This window comes from Chelonia mydas, chromosome 4 (assembly GCF_015237465.2).
Source record: "Chelonia mydas isolate rCheMyd1 chromosome 4, rCheMyd1.pri.v2, whole genome shotgun sequence".
Lineage (NCBI taxonomy): Eukaryota > Metazoa > Chordata > Testudines > Cheloniidae > Chelonia > Chelonia mydas.
The window spans coordinates 30,897,388-30,910,238 of record NC_057852.1 but is presented as its reverse complement, the minus strand read 5'-3'; the positions used below and the strand labels follow the sequence as shown (position 1 = coordinate 30,910,238).

The window sequence follows — 12,851 nt, the reverse complement described above, 5'->3', positions numbered from 1 at the left end:
TCCCCAGGGCCTGAGAGAACCAGAGATCTCCCTTTCCAGAGATGTCAGTGAGACTGGGCTCAGCAAGCCTAATTCTTCTCTCCCTCACTTCCTTCCCTACCCTTCTTATCAGTCTTGAGCTGATGGGCTAATTGGCTCTTTAACTCACCCAGCCTCCTCAATTAATTAGGTAATTAACTTCAACTACCCCAGTCAGCCTTCTCCAGAAGAACTAATTGGTGTCAGAGTGCAATCTCACTTGCTAATTGTCACCAGCTAGTAACATTATATTGAATAAAAAGAAAAGGAGTACTTGTGGCACCTTAGAGACTAACAAATTTATTTGAACATAAGCTTTCATGAGCTACAGCTCACTTCGTCAGATGCATGCAGTGGAAAATACAGTGGGGAGATTTATATACACAGAGAACATGAAACAATGGGTGTTACCATACACACTGTAACAAGAGTGATCAGGTAAGGTGAGCTATTACCAGCAGGAGAGCAGGGGGGGAAAGGGGGAAAAACTTTTTGTGGTGATAATCAAGGTGGGCTATTTCCAGCAGTTGACAAAAATGTCTGAGGAACAGTAGGGGGGGAAATAAACACAGGGAAATAGTTTTTTTACTTTGTGTAATGACACATCCACTCCCAGTCTTTATTCAAGCCTAAGTTAATTGTATCCAGTTTGCAAATTAATTCCAATTCAGCAGTCTCTCATTGGAGTCTGTTTTTGAAGTCTTTTTGTTGAAGAATTGCCACTTTTAGGTCTGTAATCGAGTGACCAAAGAGATTGAAGTGTTCTCTGACTGGTTTTTGAACGTTATAATTCTTTCCTCGTGGAGACTCCAAAGAGGCCTTCTCTGGTGAAATCAGGTTCATCTTTAACATTTTTCAACACAACAAAGAGAGGATCTGGGTCCTGTGAGTATTTTATCAGGAAGTGAGCCCCCTCCAGAGAGAACACCATGCACAAACTCAATAGAAGTGAGAACACACTCTGGAAGACTGATCAAACCTCCTCAAAGGCTTGATCCTTAGAATACTGCTCAGTACTATTTAAATGCAATTGATAAGAGGACATAATCGTGTAAATAGTTTTAAGGAATTTGTAGTTTATTTTGAACTGTTGAGGGTATATACATGGCTTTATAATTATATTTGAATTTATTATAAATAAAGGGACATGAGTGTTAATAAAGTTTCTGGTCCTCCAGAGTTACCAGAGGATGTGTTGCAGCAGGGAGCTTAATAAATGTAGAAATTCCAGGCTAGGGCATCCTCTAGTTGCTGTTTAAAACATGGCTCTTTGTGTTTATGGCCTCCCACTACAGGTGCTCATCATCTTTGAAAGCCAGGCTGCTTATAATTTGTACTTTGTTACTTGTCTGATACATTCACCCTGCTCTAGGGCATCAAGCTCAACTGCATAAATGTGTACATTTACACACACTAACAATAATTTGAATCATCCTGAGAATTCCATTGTCATGGAGGGAGGCTCCTTTTTTGTTTACATTTTATGGTCTCACTTTATACTAATGGTACATCTATAAATAATTTTGAAAGGTTAATCGCAATTCATAGATGTTTGCTCAGTAGTTATAGCTAAAAACCAGATAAATTACGTCAAGTCAATCAAAAGTATTTTATCAGTTAAATGATTCAATGATGTTTTAATCATGTATTAACCTTTTACAAATGATCACTTAACATAAAGTGTGACCCTTTTTATACTAGCTCATTCATATGACGAAAGATTTTGAAGTGTATTTCGAAGCCATTTTAGAGTCTTTCAAGTTGGGCTCCCAAAATCATCAGATGCTTTTGATAATTTTGGCCATAAAAACCAGGCAGCAACAGTAGTTCAACATCCAAGGGCACAGTCCTGGAAACTGTTACTCATGTGGGTAGCCCTTGCTCACTAGAGTAGTCCCATGAAATCAAACACACTAAATTGCTTGAGTATGGATTATTCTCATGAGCAAGGGTTTGCAGGGCGAGGGTTGCATGTGTCTGTTGTAGGTGGACATAAAACAATGCAAAGGTTAAGGAGTTATTTTGGTCATTTAGAAAATGTCTTAGATACCTCCAGGTCGCGAGCTTGTATTGCTGTTCCCAGGCATCTCCTGGAGGATTCTTTACTGCAGTGTTTTTAACTAGATCCATCCACCGTTAGGATTCTTGCCCCTCTATCCTTGAGTTTCTTAATTACCAGTCAATCCAAATACCAATGCAGGGGACAATATTGGGTAACCAATCACACCTTTGAGGGAAAGGGTCTGTGCACTGTGAAGAACTGGAGTGGTCTCTGCTGCAGATGAACCTCTTTTCATGCAAACTTTATAATTTTCTTCTAATCGCTTTCCTCTATCAGCGTCCCAGTCACCTGTTCCAACTTCTGCCGAGTAGGTTAATTCTCCCCCTCGCCCCAGCATGAGTTCACAAGCAAACTGTAAGTAAGCTAGACAAATCATTTAGGACTTTTAATGGATTCCAACTGTGTCTGTGGATGGGTGTTTGTAAAATTCAATTTGGAACTTGGCATTGTTTTTAAAACGACTATGTATTTTTACTGCAATTGTCCAAATAATGTGTTAAATGCAGGAAAATTGATCTCTATTTACTAACACACAGTTTGCAGTCCCCTATCCATCTTAGCTGCCTTTTCCCGCCCCCCATCCTCTGAAGGTTCTATTACTCTTCACTGGACGGAATGATGCTTCTTCTGTAATGGGGGATGGCATTTAGCTTGTTTTAGACATACACATTTCCTGGTTCCCTGACGTTGTGGGATATAAGAAAAAAAGTATTTACTCAGTTGTTTCACAATTTTAAAAATATGTGCTAAGGAGACTTAGCACTAAACATTTGAAAGCAAACTGATTTTTCCTTTTCACCCAAATGAAATCTAAATAAGGCTGAACTATTGAGAGCCTATTATCTGAACATAATGCCTGCAGAGCTGGGACTGAATTGTTGGTCCTATAGTTTCAAACATACTATACAGGCCTTTAAACACATGAGCCAACAGAAAATTTACATTATGGATCATCCTATAGAAAGATTTTATGTTATATATGAGCAGTAACAAGCCAATAGAGTGCAACACTCTCACAAATATAGAGTATATCTGATTTTGCTCCCACTGAATTCAATGACTAAAACCTCTCATTAATGTTATTTGAGTGAGGACTGGACCTTTAATGATTCCTGAAGAGTGAGACAGATTTTCCTGATTTAGGAGACTAAGAAGCAAGTACCATACAGTAAATCCTGGAGGTTGGCCAGACAAACTGAGCGGACCTGAACGAAACAAGATTTGTCTCTCTTTTGAGCACAGCAGATAAGATCAGTCCTGAAGGAGGAGTCCAGTGTTTCTCTGAAAACCACTACACATCAGCTTTGGTATTCTGGGGCCTGCACCAACTCTGATTAAATCAGTGGAAAGACTACCATTAACTTTAATAGGAGTACGGTCAGTCCAAACTGATACCTAGAAAAATTTTCAGTAGGCATATGATTGCTCTAATATCGTCACAACAACCCAAATAGCAAAGTTTAATGATGAAAGTTAAGAATTAACTGCCACCGAAAGATTCTTAAAATCAGAAATCTAAATTCAGAACTCACTGCAGAGGATGAATAATTCACAAGTCATTCTTGCAGGTGGTGACTTAACTGAATTTTTTTTTGAGGTTACTTGTCATCAGTTCTTAGCTGTATTTACATATATCCATTTCTAGATATGTATATCTTATCTTGTAATTACTTTCCAAGTGTTGATTTGGTGTTTATGCTGGATGGGATAGCAACAGTTTTCAACTGGCTGTTACGATGAACAAGCATCGAGTTAATTTTTTTGCACTAAATCTTTTCTGTTGATTTGCATTTTTGATTCACAAACACACACACACACACCCATTTATTTTTGTTTAATTTGTCATCTGCAGCATGACTTTTCAGAAGCACAGCATATCTGCTTGTTCCCACTGATGCCAAAAGTCTTTTGAGGTCCAATCTGGAACCAAATGACATCAGTGAGAATTTTTTGCCCTTGACTTTAGCAGGAGCAAGATTGGACATTCTCTGGCTCCAATCCTCGATTCACTGCATATCAACAGGTCTGTTGCTTGGAGCCCTGCTGAAGTAAATTGACCTCTGCACAGGCACAGCAGTCCATCCATGCACAGCCAATTGAAGAATCAAGGCTTATACTACTTACGTACCTACATGCACTCTGTTGGCTGGCTGCAGCTTAGATATACACTAAGAATCCTTCTGTTGCTGATAGCTAACATACCTTTTCCGTTAAGTCAAAATGTCAGAGCTCTTTACAGAGGTCTGTAGGTTTCACCCCCAGCTCTGCAGGTGTGTAATTCATGTATTTTGTAGTGCTAGAAACTACTGCAAAATTATTAGTGGCCTCATTCTGAGATGTACTGAGCACCTGCTACTCTCACTGACTTCAGTGGGATTTGCTAGTACTCAGTTGTCATAAATATAAAGGGAAGGGTAAACACCTTTAAATCCCTCCTGGCCAGAGGATAAACCCTTTCACCTGTAAAGCATTAAGAAGCTAAGATAACCTTGCTGGCACCTGACCAAAATGACCAATGAGGAGACAAGATACTTTCAAAACTTGGGGGGGGGACAAAGGGTCCTCTCTGTCTGTGTGATGTTTTTGCCGGGACCAGAGCAGGAATGCAGGTCAGAACTCCTGTAAAGAGTTAGTAAGCAATCTAGTTAGGTATGTATTAGATTCTGTTTTGTTTAAATGGCTGATAAAATAAGTTGTGCTGAATGGAATGTATATTCCTGTTTTTTTGTAACTTAAGGTTTTGCCTAGAGGGATTCTCTATGTTTTGAATCAGATTACCCTGTAAGGTATTTACCATCCTGATTTTACAGAGGTGATTCTTTTACTTTTTCTTTAATTAAAATTCTTCTTTTAAGAACCTGATTGCTTTTCATTGTTCTTAAGATCCAAGGGTTTGGGTCTGTATTCACCTATGCAAATTGGTGAGGACTTTTATCAAGCCTTCCCCAGGAAAGGGGGTGTAGTGCTTGGGGGGGATATTTTGGGGAGGAGATGTTTTCAAGTGGGCACTTTCCCTGTTATTTTTGTTAGACACTTTGGTGGTGGCAGCATAAAGGTTCAAGGACAAAAGGTAAAAGTTTGTACCTTGGGGAAGTTTTAACCTAAGCTGGTAAGAATAAGCTTAGGGGGTCTTTCATGCAGGTCCCCACATCTGTACTCTAGAGTTCAGAGTGGGGAAGGAACCTTGACATCAGTACATCTGAAAATTAGGTTGGGACAATACAGAGGGTAGAAAGAGAAAGAAAGAACAAACTGATGAGTTGGCAGATGCTAGGGGTGCTCACTGGAGGAGAGAGAGGAGAACACCATAATAATCCCTAGTCATAAATTTGCTGCTGACTTAGTATTTAACTTTGCGACTGATAAGCCAATGAAACCTGAAAAGACACATCTTCTTTTTAAGAGTTCAAAAACAGCTAATGATAAATGAACCATATTCCCCTGGGTTTTCTTTTCCCCTTTAGAGGCTATGGTTAATATTTTCATAACAGATAAATACTATGTGGAAGTGAGAGTAACAGTTTCACCTTTAATGTTGTTAGTCTACTTGTGATTTGCAATTTACACAACAACTGCAGTTGCTGGTGGGGGGCGGGGGAAGCAATAGTTTACAAAACCCAATAGAAATCATCAGTAATTAGGGATCAGAGCTGGCCAAAACTACAGATTTCCAGTTCCAGGGAAACTTGGTTTTGTTCTGATTTGGACTGAAACAAAAAAAATTTAAAATTTTCCATGAACCCAAAAAAGTTTCATTTCATGAACACTGACACATGGTATTTCTCAAACAAAATATGCTCCCTGGGATCATAGGAGCTGCTGACTCAAATAAGATAAGAATGTCAATTTTAGGCAGCAACTGCTGGGGTTCTGAGGGTCTGCAGCTCTGGGGCAGCCCTACTATGCAGACTGCCCTGTGCCAGGGACTCCAGGACTTCCAAAATCCCTGGGCTGCCCGCTTAAGAGTCAGGCAACATAGGGAACCAGCTGGCCCAGGAGCCTCATAGCCCTGGGGCCTCCAGGACCAGGGCAGGGTTGCCCTACAGCCACAGACCTCAATGCTCACCCCAGGACTTCCAGGCTCCCAGCTCCATGGCAGGGAGTTCAGAAGCTCTGAGAGCCTCCATGGTTCCAGGCTTCCCGTTTCATGGCTTTGAAAATTTTAGGGCATCAGATCAAATAAACGTACTCAGTAAGTCTGGGAGCTATTTTGCCTTTCACAAAAAAGAAATACTTCTTTAAAAGACGGTGTTGGCCCATGCCTTGCAACATGCTAATTAAAACGAAAGACAACCCTTCATGAATCAGTCTTTTAATCAGGTGTTGGTAAATGAAATGGGGGGAGGGTGATCAGAGAACTTAGTGGAGAAAGTGTAAATTTGGAACTCAGTTTAGAGATCAAAGCAGAGCTATGCAGAGATATGTAAAAAGCACATTAAATATACAAGTGTGGACTGGAGGTCCTCGTTCTGATTTGCTTTTTCCATCAACTCAGAGATCAAAAGGCAGAACGACTACGTTAATTTTCACTTTTTAATGTACACCTCTCCCCAGACCCCCTGCTCCTTCCATCATTCTTTATCCTGTGTCCTCCTGAAGAGACTGTAGTTACTAAAAGGCTATATTTTCCTATTTGATAGTTTTCTATGAGGTACCACCTTAAACGTATAGCCAACACAGTTACAGGAGAGCCAGATAGATGCTATTCTGTCTCAAACATCACTAACAAAATTGCAAGAGGTTGCAATAATTTTCCTATCTTAGACCCACTTTTCTACTCGTGCCTTCATCTTTTGTGTTGTTTCAGCAGGGGTGCAACAAGGAGATAAAGTTTCTCTCACCATCCTCCCACCTTGCAGGGCCAGTCACAATCTGGCCTTGTTTGTATTGCTGATTGCGTGAAACTGAAGGAAACTTATGCCTACTTAATAAAATGCATGGGTATGTATCAGTTTTTCTAGATACAGGGCAGCTCTTAAAGTAGACTCTAGCCATATGCTCGTCTTGGACACCACCGTGACTTTTAGAATTTGGTCGTTAAATTTAAAATTAACAACAAATCTGTTGTCTGCAGCAAAAGATTACTGAAGCCATCCTATCTTGATCACGAGCCAAATATCGTTTGCTATATTACTACAGGTATTTCTGTGAGACAACTGTTGTATTAACATAGATGGAATATACAGGCCAAAGTTTTAACATAACCCAATCACTGTGCAACATTAAACAGTGTAAAATAAGGTTTAGGGTTTGGCATCAAGAGTCCTCAGCCTTATTACCATGGCAGGCATACTGTTAAAACTCCTTTTAACCTTTTACTAGATACAGAAAAGTAGGGAAAACTGTTAAAGTATTTGGAACATAAAATGTTCATTTTAAAAACATTCCTTATTCCCTTTAGCTGGAAATTAAAAAAACACCTTCTTTGCCATGGTTTTAGGTTTGTGGTTCTCCCCCAACCTCATTCTTAGTTACAGAACATGTGTTGTTATAGTGTATGTCTACACCGCAATTAGACACACATGACTGGCCCATGCCGGCTGATTTGGGCTACAGGGCTATTTAATTACAGTGTTGACTTTGGGGCTTGGGCTACAGCCCAAGATCTGGGACCTTCCCAACTCACAGGGTCCTAGAGCCCAGGCTCCAGCCCTAGCCCAAATGTCTACACTGCAATTAAATAACCCCTTAGCCCAAGCCCTGTGAGCCTGAGTCAGCTGGCACAGACCAGCCAGCAGTTTTTAATTGCAGTGTAGACATACAGTAAGAGTCTGAATCAACTTCCATTGAAGCAAATGAAAAAAGAAAAGGGGGAAAAAAAAAAAACCACCTCCCACTGACTTTAATGGGAGCTGGGTCACGTCACTGATCATTTGAAGAATATAATACCATTGGGCCTTCCCAAGACAAGAAAATAACTATCATCTTGTCACTCCTTTGGACAAGCTGGTTTGATATAGGAACACAGTAATCACTGACGATTTCTCACATGAAGAATTTTTGTTTGTTTTTTGTACAGATACATGGCCATTATCGATCCCCTGAAGCCCAGACTGTCTGCAACTGTAACGAAGGTGGTCATTGGGAGTATATGGATTTTGGCTTTCCTGCTTGCATTTCCCCAGTGCCTCTACTCCATAACCAAAGTGATGCCTGGAAGAACTCTTTGCTATGTAGCATGGCCAGGTGGTCCAAAACAGCACTTTACGTAAGCTTTTCGGCTTTTATACTCAGGCATGGCTATATCTAAACTGCAGCCTTATTTTAATTTTGCAGAGGGATGGCGAGAATAACTTGCAGGCCAAGAAACCAAGCCCTGTACCTATCCCATGCTCACAATCTGGGTTACAGAGATTTTCAGCCATATCCTCATCTGGTGTAAATTGACGTAGCTCTACAGAAGACAATGGAGCTACACCAATTTATACCAGCTAAGGATCTAGCCCTTAATCTGCAGGAGTTTGGGATGGTACATTACTTATGAGTGATAAATTTATATGGAAGGAGATCTTCTTTCATTTACCTGTCAGGACCAAAGTTAAAATTCTGTGTTTGCTCTTCAATAGCAGTTCACCACACTGCCACCAAAACTAGGACTTATGTTATATAGGTTTTTGAGGCAACCCCATGCATTGCAGGGTGAACGAGGAAGTCTGTACACTGATCTCAGTAGTTGAAGATGCCAGTTTTTCAAATATTTGGATTTTAAAAGTTGTTTATGGGTACTTTATTGTGCAATATTTGTCTAACCAGAAAACTGGTCTCAGTGACACTATTTTACAGTGTTGTAACTGTGTTACTCCTGATAAATAGCAGCCAGTATGAGTTCAGAATCAGAACTATAGGTTTTAATAATGACTTCAGATCTTAAACAGTTTTCCGTCTGCTTTTAATGCAATTTACTTAAGACTTTCATGATGGACAGTAAAGAACAAAATACTGGGCCAAATCCCCAGCTGGTGTAAACAGTCACCATTTACTCCATCTGAGACTGACCCCTTAGGTAGTAGAGAAAATGTCTTATTTATTTCTCAAACATTCAGAAAATTCTATCTGAATAGTTCCTTTCAAAGCATTTATCAGTTCAATGCTCTTTTATTGCAGGTATCATGTCATTGTGATTGTATTAGTGTATTGCTTTCCACTGCTTGTCATGGGTATCACTTATACCATAGTTGGAATTACCCTTTGGGGAGGCGAGATTCCAGGTGACACATCTGACAAATACCACGAGCAGCTCAAAGCTAAGAGAAAGGTACTGTTCCATTAAACCTTGCTAAGTAAATTTATATTGATTTTTTTTTCCTGCTGAAATCACTAGCAATTACGTTGTAAGGTATTGGAAGTGTTTTATTTCAAACAGAATGGCATTTGAGACTGTTATAAAAGAACTCTGTTTAAATTGCAATTGATTTTGACAGGGTTCCCCCCCCCACCATGTGGTGGCTGTTCAAACAAATGATGTAAATGTTTGGATTTTAACTCTTTACTCCAATTCTAGAAGGCTCTGAGTAACATTTAGTCAAGCATACAATTGTGTCCTTGAGATGTGGAAACGGAAGGCCTGCCTTATTAACAGAACTAAAGTGATGATCCTGGAACTTCTTGGGTTCAGCTTTGTTTGTTCTCTGAACAGTAGCTGTTTATTGACCTGATCCAAATCCAGCGGAAGTCAGTGGGAATCCTTCTATGACTTAATAGGTTTTGGATCTGGCCTATTTCAGTACACAGATAAGAGCTGCTTTACCTATTCATGTAACAAATGCTATGCATTAGAAATTAGCACCTTTTACAGTGAAAATCAACTGATCCTTTCAATTATTTTTTTCAATGTATTTCATTAGTTTTAATTATTTGTATAATCAATATTTCAGTTTATACGTTGTTAGTGAACCATTTACTTTGACAATTCACTCAGTAGTTGTGCAATTGGTCACATGGATCAGATTGTATTGTTTCTGCTTCTTAGGTGGACGACAGAACATTCTAAGTAGGATAGTAACCAAATAAATAAGCCCTTCTGTTATTCATTTTCTGTGCTAAAATTCTTTAAAATGGATTTGCAAACATTGGGCCCAATGATGGAACTCTAACTTGCTTTGGTGAGCACATACTCAATTAGTCTGACTGGTCATCCCAAAGTTATCCAAACATTTGTGAATAATGAACATAATCCCATGAGTCATAACAAACTGAACAAAAAACACTTTGTGAAATACTCGTGAATCGGTTATTCCAACTCTCCCACAAGCTCTCCATCACAATTAAAATTCACATAGGAGGACACCACCAAATTCTGCTTACTACTAGTGTTAGTGTTGTGTCTTAGACTGTTGTGACCTTGGAATACAAAAATTATGTTAATGTAAATAACTATTAGCCTTAATTAAACCCATCCATGCTTTCTGGCTATCTACATATAAAACTCTGGCTTGCTACCACTCCACAATAACGGGGGGGGGGGACCCTCAAAGTCCTGATGCAGTATGCATTAAACCATAGGATGGATTCTTGGGTGCTTCAGTTGTTTCAAAAACATACAAAGGAACATAGAAGGAAGTGCTCCCAGACAGTACAAGTGATCACACCCTTAGAATAGAGGGCCTAGAAAGCAAGATGTCAGGGCTACCAAGAGTGTTTCTGAGCCCAGGATACATCATATAGCCTTGATCAGCTGGCAAGAGCAAACAGGACAAATTCCCACTTTTGTCAAAAAGTGGCGTGCGAGGGGGGAGCGAGCAGCAATGCAACTCAGGGTTGGGGGTGGGAAGGGCCCAGGTAAGTGGCTTGGGCCAGTCCCACCTGGGGGAATGGGGGAAGGCTCAGGCTAACTCTGTGGTGTCCTGTTTTCCCTTTGGGAAATATGGTCCCCCTACAGTGGGATGAATGCAATGTCTTCTATGTATAGGTTGCAAACAGTTTCACTCACCCAAGTCCTGGATGCTTAAAGGAAGTTTAGGCTACCACCTGCAAGTTGGACCCATGTCCTTAATAACTAGTAACACCCTGTGGAAAATATTGGAAAGGACTTTGAACAGCTCCTTTTTGGAGGGCAAAGTGCCAGCATCTCTTAAAGAAGCAACTGTTAGGCCCTGCTCAAGCAACCATCTTTTAACAGACTCTTACCAGTTATTGCCTTAACTCTATTCTTGTGGGAGCGGGGGAGGGTGGGGGGGCATGGTAATTTTAAACTAAGTGAAATGTAATTATTAAGGAAATCTGGAAAATGTACTTAATTGTATCCCCCCGAAGCTAAATGCTTTAGATTCAGTTCAAGGAATATATAAAAAGCATTTCCATAGTGCTCTGTTTAGATCTTCAACAGGGTCCTTATCTCCCATGGGAGCAGGAATGAATCTGCCATTCACAATATCACCCATCCAAAAACAAGTTTTGTATGTTTACAAAATGAACTTTATTACAAAACCCTAGCAGTGGAAACTCTACTGGGCAATTAGCTGGCTTATTCCCTATACCTCCTCGTTAGGTCATAAAAAGAAACCATGAACGGTGCCAAGGGTTTGACAGTGAAGATAAACTGAGAGATGACTGTGTGTGACAAATGCAGTTTGCCAAAGGGAGTTTGGAAGGAAATATTAAAGGCAAGCTCCTGAACTCGGGGAGCCAAGCCTTCCCACTTTATCAAAGAAATTCAGCACATTTGATAGTAGTGGCTAAATGAAATGAACAATTTGTGATGAAAGCTAGAAGGCTTTGAAAAGAGTAGCTGGCATTTACTTTGTGTTGCTAACAGTCCAACTACATCCCTTCAATCCTTTAAAACTATGGGTATTTAGGACTTTAAAAGTATGCAAGAGACATGAAATGCCTCATTAATTAAAGGTTTCAGAGTAGCAGCCGTGCTAGTCTGTATTCGCAAAAAGAAAAGGAGTACTTGTAGACAATAGATCATGTAGTGTGGTTTTCCAACCTCAGCCATGCAGAACACAATGCCATCCACAGCCTCAGAAACAACTCGGACATCATAATCAAAAAGGCTGACAAAGGAGGTGCTGTCGTCATCATGAATAGGTCGGAATATGATCAAGAGGCTGCTCGGCAGCTCTCCAACACCACTTTCTACAAGCCATTACCCTCTGATCCCACTGAGGGTTACCAAAAGAAACTACAGCATTTGCTCAAACTCCCTGAAAAAGCACAAGAACAAATCCGCACAGACACACCCCTGGAACCCCAACCTAAGGTATTCTATCTATCCAAGATCCATAAACCTGGTAATCCTGGACGCCCCATCATCTCAGGCATTGGCATGTAGACTCCCTCCTCAGGCCCTGTGCTACCAGCACTCCCAGCTATCTTTGAGACACCACTGACTTTCTGAGGAAACTACAATCCATCGGTGATCTTCCTGAAAACACCATCCTGGCCACTATGGATGGAGAAGCCCTCTACACCAACATTCTACATAAAGATGGACTACAAGCCATCAGGAACTGTATCCCTAATAATGTCACTGCAAACCTGGTAGCTGAACTTTGTGACTTTGTCCTCACCCATAACTTTCACATTTGGGGACAATGTATACCTTCAAATCAGTGGCACTGCTATGGGTACCCACATGGCCCCACAGTATGCCAACATTTTTATGGCTGACTTAAAACAACGCTTCCTAGCTCTTGTCCCCTTATGCCCCTACTCTATGTGCGCTACATTGATGACATCTTCATCATCTGGACCCATGGAAAAGAAGCCCTTGAGGAATTCCACCATGATTTCAACAATTTCCATCCCACCATCAATCTCAGCCTGG

At 40.4% G+C, this 12,851-nt stretch overlaps 1 protein-coding gene across 1 annotated transcript in view; it reads left to right on the top strand.

Annotated features, from left to right (window-relative positions):
- TACR3 (tachykinin receptor 3) overlaps positions 1 to 12,851 on the top strand; it is a 67,224-nt gene that overhangs the window by 18,860 nt on the left and 35,513 nt on the right. Inside the window, exons 2-3 of the mRNA XM_007054476.3 lie at positions 8,100 to 8,288; positions 9,185 to 9,335. Of these exons, the coding sequence (XP_007054538.1) occupies positions 8,100 to 8,288; positions 9,185 to 9,335 (340 nt within the window). The remainder of the gene's footprint in view (positions 1 to 8,099; positions 8,289 to 9,184; positions 9,336 to 12,851) is intronic.